This window comes from Martes martes (genome assembly GCF_963455335.1).
Source record: "Martes martes genome assembly, chromosome: 2".
Taxonomy (NCBI): Eukaryota; Metazoa; Chordata; class Mammalia; order Carnivora; family Mustelidae; genus Martes; species Martes martes.
In genome coordinates, this window is record NC_137889.1 from 188,357,824 (window position 1) to 188,371,814 (window position 13,991).

Sequence of the window (13,991 nt, forward strand, 5' to 3'; positions counted from 1 at the left end):
TAGCAAGAATCGCAAGGTAGCCTCGTATCATGGTTTACATCAACAAAACAAAACTCTTGTAGTAGGACGTGGGCTGAAAAAACTGCCATACCAAATAATGGAGTAGGCCCTGAGTCACAGAAGGAATGAGGTAGATCTTGTGTTGATTTAGAAAGGTGGGTGTGCTGTGTTAGAGGAGAAAACAAACAGGCAAGCAGAAACCAACAGATAACAGCATGATTATAGATGATATCATGATAAGATTATACATATAATCATGATATGATTATATAAATGATCACATTTGTTGCCATGTATGTATGAATATTTCCAAGTCCGGAGGGATCCACAACAAAATCTTGAAGTGATTTCTTCTTTGGGTAAGGTTGCTGCTGTTGTCCCATAAACAGACTTTCAGGTTTTAATTTATATACTTCTAAACAATACTGTTTACAAGCATATACTTTTTTAGGGTTTTTTTTTCTTACTAATATACATAATTTTATATATTTATATGTCCTACTTCAAAGTAAAAATTCATTAAACTGAACCGATGGTCCTTCAAGAACAGCTTCTCTGTGTTTTTTTTTTTTTTTTCTCTTTGTTTCACAACCATTCTGCCAGTTCTCAAAAAAAATATCTAGAGTCATTATTATTTCAAGAAGAAGGGCATTTTGGATATTTTTACGTTCGAGTTCATTTTGAAACCGGTGGTAACTCGACTCCCTAACCCTCTGTGATACCACACTCTCTGGCTCTGTTTTCTTCATCTCAGATGTTGACTATTCTTTCTACATTTCCTCCCCTATCATTAGTGTTTCTGGGTTCTTCTTCTACAAGTTTATCTGGGTAATTTCAGACATACCAAATAGCTTGCTTCTTATTTAACCTCATTGTGCCTAAACCTATGTCAAGAACAGATGTTTGAGAAAGCTGCAGCTGAGGGGGTAAGAACATGCTCCAAATATGCCACTTTGCCATATTCATGATTTTAAGCTAAAAGCAATGGACATATGAAATTAACCCTTATCTTCCATTAGTTTCCCCTATATATTTCCCAGTTACTTTCCTACAGTTTACCGTAACTGAAAGCTTAAAACCTTTTCCTTTACCTTGTCACTTCTTCCCAAATGTGTTGTTCTTTTGTTTAAAAAATTACATAGGGGCACCTGGGTGGCTCAGTAGGTTAAAGCCTCTGCCTTCGGCTCGGGTCATGATCCCTGGGTTCTGGAATCAAGCCCTGCATCGGGCTCTCTGCTCAGCGGGGAGCCTGCTTCCTCCTCTCTCTCTGCCTGCCTCTCTGCCTACTTGTGATCTCTCTCTGTCAAATAAATAAATAAAATCTTTAAAAAAAAATTATATAAGCTTGCAGTCCTAACTGCTTCTTTAAGCCTTTGTTTTTCCTCTATAAGTTCCCATATACACATAAAAATATTAAATAAAAGTGTAATGCTTTTTTTCTGTTTATCTGATGGTTTAATTCTCAGGTCCTGGCATTAAATCAGTATATACCCTAAGTGGGTAGAGTAGAGGGAAGGTTTTTCCTTCCTTAGCAGGCTTCTGTAGACCTTTTAAATTCATCCCATTCAAGTACCTTGCACTCAACATAGGCACCCTCTATCTTTTAATGAACAAAAATTTTCTTCTCTTTTATTTCCACTTTAAATGAGAGCCACCTCATGGCCGGCGCTCAAATTCTGTGCACTGCGTGTATTTTCCTTACCAACTGACTTTAATCAACAAATTTTTTAAATTGCCTGTGGAATCCCAACTTTTCTTCATCCCCAGAGTCAGAATGTACAGATTTAAACCCTGGTTCTGCCCTAAGTTAATTATTTAGCCTTTAGCAAGTTACTTCACTTTTTCTTAGTTATCCCCCTGCAAGATGAGGATATTCATTTCCACCTCATTTAGTTATTGTCAAAATTAAAGGAGTCGACGAAAAAAGCATTCAGATGAGAGTTGAGAACATGGTCAATACATATATTTTTAAATGTTTATGTATTTATTTATTTGAGAGAGAGACAGAGAACAAGCAGGAGGGGCAGAGGGAAAGGAAGAGAGAATCTTAAGCAGACTCTATCTCAGTGCAGAGCCTGCTGAGGGGCTCGATCTCACAACCCTGAGGTCACGACCTGAGCCCGAACCAAGAGTCCCGTGCTTAACTGACTGCACCACCTAGTTATTGGGCTCCAATATTCCATGCATATTAACCATTGCAATGTATATCACTCTTCTACTTTAAGTTTCTCAGTGACTTCTTATGGTTTTTAAGAAAAATTGTACATATCAAACATGGTTTGCAGACTTCTTTGGTAACTAGTCTTCACTCACTATCTTGCCACTGAACCCATTGTACTCTGCTCTGCCGTAGGAATCCCTTTCCGTTCCTGGGAGGTGTTTGTTCTGTTTCCTGTCCACATCTGTAGGCACATGCTCTATCTTTTGCTTGTTTGGCCAAAGTTGAATTTAAGCTTGGAATTCTACTTCACGGAGCCTCTTCGACACAGTGCTTGAACCCTGTGTTTCCACTATTGGAACGCTTGCCATGTTTCTACTTGTTTAATAGTCTGGCGTCACTATGTTGTCATTACTCTTAAGGACGGGGAACATCTGTCTTTCTTGCAGCATCCCAGTTGAAAGTACTTCGTTAATATTTGTTGAATAAATATTGAGTTAGCCAGAAGTTTGAGTCAAGTTTATAGCTCTATTTAATTCCTGTAACACAATATAGATTTATTTGACAGCATTCAATCATTTAATCCTAAATGAGATTTTTAAAATAGTACAATAAATTACAGTTTGCTAAAAGCAGTACATTTTTAAGCAACAAGGGATCTCTTAAAGAGGCAGAATCTTTTCTGTGAAATTTAAGGTTCATCTTGTTCTACTATTAAAGGCTCTTATCACTATATTAAGGTCAGTTGTGTTATATAATCTAATTTTAATTAAGATTTGAAAATGCCAACACCTCGCTGTAATAGAAAAGAGAGTTCAGAGATTAGTAGTTTTTATATGTTTAGTAATATTAAATGACAGTGATTATAGAAAGAACCTTAGGTTATTGATCAGATGTGTAAATATCAGTCACTCAACTTGACTTCTAATAAAAAACCTGCACGTTCAAAACTGTTCTGAAGACTCCTCTAACATTTGACCTTTAAAATTTTCATTTGAATCAATATATAAGCGTAGATTAGAGTACAATGTGCCCTATTCAGTAATGATTTTAAACTTTCAGTCCATTTTCTTTTATTCTCAACTGATAATCTTCATATCAAGAAGTCAAAAATGAAAAATTAAAGCTTTATTTTTTTCAAATTACAAATTAATAGAAACTATACTATATATGTAATTGTGTTATATAATATTGCACGCGCACACACACACACATATATATAATCAGAAAGCAAGGGATGGGAGCAGAGAACAGAAGACTTACTTCTCTTTGAGGTTTACACATGAAGAAAAATATTTAAACATAATCGCATATATAATATGTAAGAATTAAATAGCCATGTTCAGCATAATGATTACAGTGTGTATTGATGAAGAAATACTGCATTCAGGAGAACACATTAAAAAAAATGATGTAGAAGTAAAGAGTAAAATAAAATTTTATATCACTGGAGAGTTTCCCAAAAGAATGTCAGCAATTTATTACCATGAATTCATCCACTAAGATGAAATAATTGCTCTTAACTTTCTAATGGGCTGCCTAATGATAATTTGCATATTTATAAATGTCTGCTTTATTGTAACACAAAAGAACTTCTAAAAAATATTGAATGAGCTTAATATAGGATTCATTTTCCATTCTGTTTTGTTTGGGGGGGGCATCTTCATACTCCTACTCTAAACATATCTAAATACATAACTCCTTTGTTTAAAAATATTTACTGGCTGAATATTTTCTATGCAGTAAAGCCCAAACTTCTATCATACTGAAGATCTAACTGCTCCTTACCATTTCTCCCGCTATACCATCTTTTAACATTCTTTTTCCATACACCGTACACTCTCCTCATCCCAAACCCAGAATATTCCTCGCCTTAGTACCGGCTTTGTTTTGTTTTAGTCATTAACTTGCTTATTATGCCCTTTAGCCTCAAGTTTCCTCATCATAATCGAGGCAAGTTTATTCATCTTTTAGTGTCTGACTCAAAATCTGGGATCTTTTCTTGATCTTCCTCTATAAGAATTCATTACTTTTTGTCCCATATGCTGTGAGTTCTTAGCTCTATTTTGTGCTTACCTTCTGCCTTGGAGTGTGGACAAATTGAAAGCTGACTCTATGTTTTCCTCTCTTTCCTAACCTCCTCCAACAGTGACTTCCCTAGTTTCTTGCATATCATACATACTTAATAGGACCTCATTGAATTACATTGAAAGTGAGCTTTGATACACTTAAAAACATTTTGGAGAGCTCTTTGTAGAATATATTGTTGTTATGCCTTGTGGTTTGCATTTACTACAATAGCCTGTGGTTCTGCTTTTCTCCTTTTGAACTCTGATTGTCTTCTTAATTCCCTCTCATTCAGCCTGTCTTCCCTCCAAACCCTGTGATATCTGAGCACTTCATTCTCTTAGAGCCCCTCTTGGGAGACATGGCAAAAAGTTGTAAAACTAAAAGGTGTTTTCATTTTCTTATTACATATAAGATCATTAATGATTTGTTAGTAAAAGTAGGTTATCTTTGCTTACTGAACATTTTTTTGAGTGTCTAAAATGTCTCAAAGGCACTAAAATTTACCCTCGGTAAACACCAGTGAACATGGTCCTTCCCCTAAGAACATCATAATCTTGTTAGAAAGCCAGACCAGGAGTATGGATAGTTCTATTCAAGGTAACTAAGTACTAAAATGGGAACCCATTATGGCACTGAATCTCTAAATGATAAGGATTCAGATAATATTGACCAGGTTTTTGTTTGTTTGTTTTTTGGATTTTTTTTTTCCATTTGTACTTACATGTTCTTTGCTCTCATAAAACCAAGAATTTCAGAGGTTGTTTTTTTTTTTTTTTTTTTCCTACTGGAATGGAAATGGAGAAGACTCACTGAAGTATGAATCTTCATTAGAAAGCAGTCGTTCATTGAACACTTACGATGTGTTGGGCAGAGTTTTGGGCACTTATAAATGACACAGAGTTGCCGCCCTCATGAAGCATACCTTTTCTTGAGTGAGAGTTCTGAAATAGCCATGTAGATAAATACATATTTCAGATACTTTAGATAATGACTCATGATACAAAGAAAACAGAACAGTTAACAGATTTAAGGGTGGGGTGATTCTCCCTAGCTTTACTGATAATTGAAGACTTCTTTGTACCTGAGCTAAAACCTGAATGAGCTTATGGTTAGCCTATTTTCAGAAAAATGCAACGGCGGTAAAGTTACGTGTCTTTTTTTTTTTTAATTAATTTATTTATTTGACAGAGAGCACAAGCAGGGGGAACAGACAGAGGGAATGGGAGAAGCAGGCTCCCTGCTAAGCAAGGAGCCCATTGTCAAACGGGACTGGATCCCAAAACCTTGATATCATGACCTGAGCCCAAGACAGACACTTAAACAACTGAGCCACTCCCGCACCCCTTAATGTTACATATCTTTTCACAAGCATTCGTTCTATTTGAGTCTTTAGTTTGGAGGTTTTCGAGTGAGGAAAGAGGGATAACTAAGTTCTCCAGATGACTTCGCTTACTTAATTTAAGATTTACTGCTCACCTGGGTAAGAAGTACCATTGATAGGACTCTCATTGCTGATCCTGGATATTTCACAAGCACATCCTCTTGGAATAATGACAAAAGTTGTTCCTAGAGAGATATAGAGCTGGTCCCCCCCACCAAATTTTCACAGTAGTCATAGCAAATAAGTAAATCCTCCTTTTGAAATAGTATGAGAATACACTTTATAACATTCTTTAACAAACATACTATAATTAAATGCTACAAGTAAGGCTAGTCAAATGAATTTGCCTAAGATCTGAGTTTTATGATAAGAAGATCCAATAATGTTGTGTCCTGCAAATATATGTCCAGAAGGATATAGTATACTCATGATCCTGGTAGGAATCTAAGTGAATTTTATACTTTCTAACTTATATTTGATTTTTAGAAACAGTCAAAAGTCACTTTAAAGTCTAGCCATAAACTATATAATGAAAAGAGTGATATGTAATAGCAGAAAACCCCTAACTCTCTCAATTTGAAACATAAAGAACCTTATTTTCTCATGTAGCTCCCACTTTGTTGATTGGTTAAAAAACATAAATATGTCCAAAGACACACTGAAATTTAGTGACAACTAGAATACAAATTTCCAGTGCCATCTCCTATTCAGTTTCTAGTGATTTGGAAAAGAAAATAAAGTGACTTAACATTTAGTTTCTGACAAGGACATTGTTGATTAAATTTATTTTCAGAATTTTAGATTATTTCAGTCTGTACACATCAAAACCATTAGATAATTTTTTTTTCTTTTCTTTTTTTGTTCTCGTGGATCAAGTCTTGTCTTTATGATAAATGCTGGGTCAAGTGTATTTTCTTTCAACTTTATCATGTAAATTTTAGATCAGAAAATTATTTATAGCAGAAAAAGAGAAATCAGTGAGTGCTGTTGGACACTAAATGATGTCTCCATACCTCACTTTATTCAAATTCATTGTACATTCCCTGTTCAGCTTTGGTTCCAAGCATAGTTAAGCTCATGTCCTTGTAACCAAATAAAATGAAAATCAACCTGTTTTTAAAGAGATGTTGTTGAACTAATGAAAGCAATGCAAATAACTAGTTTGACAAAACAAAAACCAAACCACACTTATCATACATATGATGGATACAGTGTCATCATTTGTGGGTAAAACTTACAAATGCAAAAATGTACAAGGAAAACAAAATACAGCCTCTTGTCATTGAAGGGTGTGAATAATTGGCCTTCATTAAACTGGTAACAGGGACATGTCAACAAACACTGGAAAGTTTAAACAAACTGCATTAATGATAAAGCTATTAGACTGACTTGGCCATGCTGTTCAAACTTCTAAAATACACATTATGAATTATTTAATACACATGTTCCTGTCCTGTCCTATTCCTCAAAGCTTCAGGTGATCTAGTCTTTAGTAGTTAAGTTGTGAAACAGGTTGATTCATGAAAGTTACATTGTAGACATTAATCCTTTGGGATCTCACTTCAGAGCAGATATTTTGTAATTATCAGGTATAACCTATGCTTCCGTCGGTGAAGACCTCTCTTCCTCCAAAGCTGGACTTAGATATCCAATGAAAGTCCATGTAAGGTTACACCTTGAACATGTGTTATGAGCCAGCCAACATAAATGCATTTGTATCGCCACGCAGTACAAAATGGTTATCCTATCGTCTCTGATTTGTGGATAAACTGCAGACAAGTTATGTAACTTGCACAACATCATACAGCTAGTAAGTGGCACAGTCCAGGTACAAGCTCAGCAGAGGGGATTCCCAATTCCATATTCTGGTTTTTGCACTACAGAATTCTATGTGTTGAAATTTCCTTATGTTGATACTTAAGCAATCACACCACATGCTTTTTTTTTTTTAAGATTTTATTTAGTTATTTGACACAGAGAGAGCACACAAGTAGGGGGAGCAGCAGGCAGAGGGGGAGGGAGAAGTAGCCTCCCCCAATGAGCAGGGAGCCTGTTGTGGGGTTTGATCCCGGGACCCTGGGATTATGACCTGAGCTGAAGGCCGAAGCTCAACGACTGAGCCATCCAGGCACCCCACAACACATCCTTTTTAAAGAAGAATAAATAAATATTAGATTTGTGCCAAACCCATCCAAGGTTTTAGGACCATATATTATGTCTGTCATTTCTATAATAAACTTTGAAATCATTTGGGCTTTAATAGAAAACTTCTTTAAAGATCCTGACTTATTTGGGAAGATGGAATTGTCATAAATGTACTTAAAATTTATAACTATGAAAATATTGTACTACATACATTTTCGTAGGCAAAACTAAGATAATTTAATTAGGGGTGACTTTGATTCGTTAGTTACCAATTCAAACATGGTATTTTACCTAATGCAGTCTATTGTAAACAGGCGGCTATTTAGAACATTCTCAGAGTTGACCATAGTTATTTCTTTTTCTCTTTCTTTCTTTCTTTCTTTCTTTTTTTTTTTAAGATTTTATTTATTTGAAAGAGAGAGAGAGAAAATGAGAGAAAGAGGGAGCATGAGAAGGGGGAAGGTCAGAGGAAAAGCAGACTCCCTGCCAAGCAGGAAGCCTGATGCAGGACTCTATCCCGGAACTCCAGGATCATGACCTGAGCCCAAGGCAGTTGCTTAACCAACTGAGCCACCCAGGCACCCCAGTTGTTTATTTTTCTTGGTTTTTTTTTTCCCCCTTTTTTCCTCCTTTTGCATTTCTTAAATTAAAAAAAAAAATTGAAAACAATAAAGGGCAGAGCAGAAATACTGCATTATCCCCAATAAAATTTTCCCTGAGATAAGAGTTACTAGGTGTAAGATTCTTCACTAATCTTACAATGGCTGCTCCTTAAAGAACAGGCATAATTTCTGTTGTGTGTGGGATTTTCAGAGCATTTCCAATGAATTCAGAGCATCATCTAATCATGGAAAGAATACTTCTTTGCACTCTGGAGGTCGATGTTCTCTGGCTTCTGAAAATACCTAAACTTGTTTTTGTTCATTTGTTTCCTATGTGGCACCTCCTTTTTGGCATATCCTCTTGGCATTATCCCTATAGAGAACTTCCTGGAAAGCAAATCATTTTGTTGTGAATGGCAATGCTTTTGTCTGGCTTCTAGGTCATGCTTTAAACTCAGAACACATGGCAGAACTAAGCACACTATGTGAAAACGCCCAGTTATTAAACTCAGGAGCATTTTTTTGGGGGGGTGTTTTTTTGTTTGTTGTTTGTTTTTAAATGATGCAAAGTACTCAAGTTGCAAGTAGGACTAGTTTACATGAGAGTCCAGTGATGTTGATTTTTGGCCAGAACTTGGAGTAGCTGGGAAAAATATCAAGAAAAAACAACTCTTATCAAAAGGCAAATTAGTTTTTGAAGCTGGTGTTAATTGGCAGCCAAGGTGTTTCATTATGAAGCTGAATTTTTAACAGTTGTTAGTCGGTTACTATGAAAACACCAGCCAGAAGAAAACACGGCAGTGCAATGGGTATTTCTTCAATCTCTCCTAATCCTTCTGCCAATGTGTCAGTAAGATGAGGCTTGTTTTAAAACTCCCATGCACTGCCTAGAAATTGCCTGTGTTGGCTATTTATTCAAATTTTTTCTCGATTGGATGCATATTTCATAATCAACGGATTCAGGGATGATCACTTTCAAACTGCAGGTGTTATATTTTTTTCTATTTTGCAATTCTGTGTTTGAATGAAACCTTAAAGAAGACCTTATTGGGAGAACCATTTCTGTTTTGTTTTGTTTTGTTTGTAACCTAGAGCATAAAGCTAACCACAGGAAATATAGAAATTGTAACTAGGGAGATGATTCTTTTGGAGGAAGCAATGAGAACTGTGGCTTTTTATCTCTATGTGTACCTACTGCTGATTTTTTTTTAAAGGAAAACACCTGAGGGCCACAGGTAGCAAGTTCCAACTGTTTATTCCCTTCCCTAATACTAAACAGCATGAAGAAGGTTTTTCTTCACACATAACATATCCCAAGCCCCTGGGAGTATGTATGCTTTGATATTTTTCCCATTCTGACATTTTACCAGCTGGCTAAGAAAAAAAAAGTTGATTTGCTCAGTGAGTCCTCAACTTATAGGCAACAAATTCTTGTATTGTCCTGTCTGTCGTCATCCCTTTAACCTCTGCTGCATTCAGCATTTGGTTCTATGGTGATAGGTGGGGGGGGGGAATGATTTTTTGTGGGTGATATGATAAAAGTGTTGGCTTAATTTACTTGCCAGCAGTTCCACAGCCAAATAATTTAATTATGTGATCATAGTCTTATTGAAGCCTTTGCTATTGATTCTAAGAAGCAAGCATGGATCTATTTGTTGTCCTTCAAAACAAAAGCTGGTTTTTCTCTTGCCTTGCAGTCTCAGCTAGGGCTTTAACAGAACACAATAATGAATGCTTCTGCTGCAGCAAGTCACAGGGGAGGCTAGGACAATACTGAACTCATGCACACCGCTGATCCTTGCTTGCTGAGCAACATGTACACCTGGATTTCTGACAGCTCTGTGAGTTCACTAGAGACCTCTGTCATTTTGTTCATCCTCTTGTAGGCGATGGTTGAGACAGTTAACAACCTTCTCCAGCCACAAGCCTCAAATGCGTGGAGAGACCTGACTACAAGCGATCAACTACGGGCAGCGACCATGTTGCTTGACACTGTGGAGGAAAGTGCTTTTGTCCTGGCCGATAACCTTTTGAAGACTGACATTGTCAGGGAGAACACAGACAATATTCGTAAGTGGCCTTTGTTATACAGAAGGACCAGAGACCCTTGTACAGCAGAAGAGAGAAAGAAAAAAATTTCTGTGGTAGCGCAGGTATTATGAGTGACTTTTACTTCAGTGGAGATAAGTGATTTTTTTTTCCCTATAATTAGAAGGATATCACCTGCCATTGGCTTAAAAGAGTCATTCCCCATAAGCATGTGTGTTACCCTCCTTAGGATATCCCAATATTGGATATATTAGCCTGAGATCACTCATAGTTAGGTCCTTTAGTTAGCTAATTAGTTTTTTTTTTTTTTTTAAATATTTTATTTATTTATTTGTCAGAGAGAGAGAGAGGGAGAGAGAGCGAGCGAGCAAAGGCAGACAGAGTGGCAGGCAGAGGCAGAGGGAGAAGCAGGCTCCCTGCTGAGCAAGGAGCCCGATGTGGGACTCGATCCCAGGACGCTGGGATCATGACCTGAGCCGAAGGCAGCCGCTTAACCAACTGAGCCACCCAGGTGTCCTAGCTAATTAGTTTTTTATGTCTGTGTGTATCCATGTCTGCATTGTACTATTTAAAATTTATCCTCCTAACGGTGCCTATGGGTCACGCCAGTTATAATAAGAATGTCTCTGAATTAGGTATTATAAAAAAATCACTCATTTAAGTGAAGGTGATAAGACAGTGTTTTTTTGTAATTGTGTTATTGGCTCATAAGGAGTATAAATCTATTTTTATTGTGCATAAGGATGTAGCTGACAGCTTTATTTCAGAAGATTTGATAAAGCTGTTTCAAACTTATTAGATTTAAAGATCGATCAATATTGATATAATAGTGTAGCTCTAGATCATAAAGAGACTTTTACTTAATTCACTAAAGAAAGATAATATTTTGAAGATACAGTAAATGACAAAGGATAAGGATTTGAGCTTGATTTTAAATTTTAGGCTTTATAACTGATATGTTTGTGTTCTTATTTACCTATTTAATAGTTTTTGTCTTATTTTAAAAATGAAGTACTAAAGAAATACTTTTGAAATGAAACATTGAACCACTATTCATTTTGACTACTTAATTCCGGTATTTTGATTTCAGAAATATTTCGGTAATTTAGGAAATCATCTTAGCTTTGGTGTATTTCTCAGTGAGCACTGATTAACTCTTTGCCGTTAACAGAATTGGAAGTTGCAAGGCTGAGCACGGAAGGAAACTTAGAAGACCTAAAATTTCCGGAAAACATGGGTCACGGAAGCACTATCCAGCTCTCCGCAAATACTTTAAAACAAAATGGTCGAAACGGTAGGTTAGAGTTTGTTTGTTAAGCATGGTGAAATTGAACTCGTCATCAATTTCTCATCGTCATCGTTTCTTGGCTTGGGGGTTTAGATCTGCTATCCAAAAGCTCTCTTACTCTCACTCAACTATTCTATCTCTCCTCTTCCTTCTCTTTCCTATCTTATGCACCAACAACATTGCAATGTATTTGCTCTATAAAATTCTCAGTCAGATTTGGAAATTGTTCTGTTCCTTTTCAGTTGCAGTACAATGTCAGAAACTTGAATCTGAGAGGAATTAATGAACAACAAAATCCAGATATCTGACTTTTTTTCTTGAAAGGAGTAACTCTTATTGAGTTGACAGATTTAGTTTCTAAAATTTTTAATGGAAATTTTACTTCTAATTTTAAAGTTGTATTTTTTTCCTTATTCACTAGTTTTGAAAGTGTTTTTATAGTTTCTTTTGAAAAGCATACAGAAAATTTAAAATGTGAGAAGATGAGTTGGGGGAAAGGTACTGGTCAATATAGGTCAGTTTGATACTAGATTAAATTCACTGAATATAATGAGAATTAAATAAAATCATAGAGAAAATATGTCTCAAGTTGTCACTGTATTAATTTTCTTTCAAAATTTTATTTATTTATTTGTCAGAGAGAGAGAGAGAGGGCACAAGCAGGGGGGCAGCGGGCAGAGGGAGTACCAGGTTCTCTATCGAGTAAGGAACCCGATGTGGGACTCCATCCCAGGACCCTAGGATCATGACCTGAACTAAAGGCAAACACTTAACCGACTGAGCCACCCAGGTGTCCATAGTATTAAATTTTTAAAAACATACTTTTTGCCAACTAAATGAGACTTTTGACCTGTTAGATGATGGGAAGATGGCTTCAGGCTATAGCAACCAACTCAGAGGTGGCATTTCATAGCGCAGGGTGCATAGTTTTAAAGAAAGAAAAGCCTGGTGAATAATACCAAGACAAAACAAATTACGGCTGTTGTCAACCGAACAGAATTCCTTTAAGGTTGAAAATCATATAAGTGACTTCTAAGTCATTATATTGCTAATTTGACTATATGAATTTTGAGGCTACAATAAGATTTTCTACGAAGCAAAATCAGATTTCTTCATTAGCTTTCCAGCTGGCTTCCCTCTCTCCACTCTTCCTGCCTCCAGACAGAATATCCTGTTGACAAGGATCTTCCAGAAACGTAAATCTGACCAATTTGCTTCCGGTTGCGTTCAGAACAAAATCAGAGGATTTCACTAGGCCACCAAGTGCTTGTCCACTTCTTTCCTGCCTCATCTGCCTCACTTCCTGTCTGTCTTTAACCTGCTCTCTATGATTCAGACAGTCTAGTCTTGATCCTTTTTCTTTTTTATTGAGCTAGAAGTGACATAGGACTTTATATTAGTTTCAGGAATACAGTGTAATGATTTGATATTTGTCTACATTGTAAAATCATCACCACAGTAAGTCTAGTTCACACTTATCACCACATACAGTTTTATTTTTTTTTTCTTGTGATGAGACCTTTTAAGATTGAACTCCTCAGGGGCACCTGGGTGGCTCAGTGGGTTAAAGCCTCTGCCTTCGGCTCAGGTCATGATCCCGGGGTCCTGGGATCGAGCCCCGCATCAGGCTCTCTACTCAGCGGGGAGCCTACTTCCTCCTCTCTCTCTGCCTGGCTCTCTGCCTACTTGTGATCTCTGTCTGTCAAATAAATAAATAAAATCTTTAAAAAAAAAAAAAGATTGAACTCCTCAGCAACTTTCAAAATACATAGTACAGTATTATTAACGTACAGTCACTATGCCATATATTGCATCCCCATGACATTCATTTTATAACTGGAAGTTTGTACTTATTGACCTTTTCACCCATTTTGCCTATCCACCGCCCCCTGCCAGTGGCAGCCACCAGTCTGTTCTCTGTATCTATGAATTTAATTTGTTTTATTTATTTATTTTTTTAAGGATTCCATATATAAGTGAGAATATACAATACTTATCTTTCCCTGTTTGACATATTTCACTTAGCATAATGCCCTCAAGGTCCTTTCATGTTGTCATAAATAATAAGATATCATTCTTTGTTAATGGCTGAGTAATATTCCATTTTCTTTATCCATTCACTCATCAGCGGACACTGAGGTTGTTTACATATCTTAACTCTTTTGAATAATGCTACAATGCACATGGGGTACAGAGATCTTTTTGAGTCAGTGTGTTTGTTTCCTTCAGATAAAAACCCAGAAGTGGAATTACTGGATCATATGGTAGTTCTATTTTTAATTTTGGGGGCATCTCCAC

General features: G+C 36.4%; 1 protein-coding gene across 1 annotated transcript in view; it reads left to right on the forward strand.

The window, feature by feature from the left end:
* ADGRL3 (adhesion G protein-coupled receptor L3) overlaps window positions 1-13,991 on the forward strand; it is a 417,871-nt gene that overhangs the window by 288,205 nt on the left and 115,675 nt on the right. The window contains exons 9-10 of the mRNA XM_080796369.1: window positions 10,243-10,426; window positions 11,577-11,699. Of these exons, the coding sequence (XP_080652495.1) occupies window positions 10,243-10,426; window positions 11,577-11,699 (307 nt within the window). The remainder of the gene's footprint in view (window positions 1-10,242; window positions 10,427-11,576; window positions 11,700-13,991) is intronic.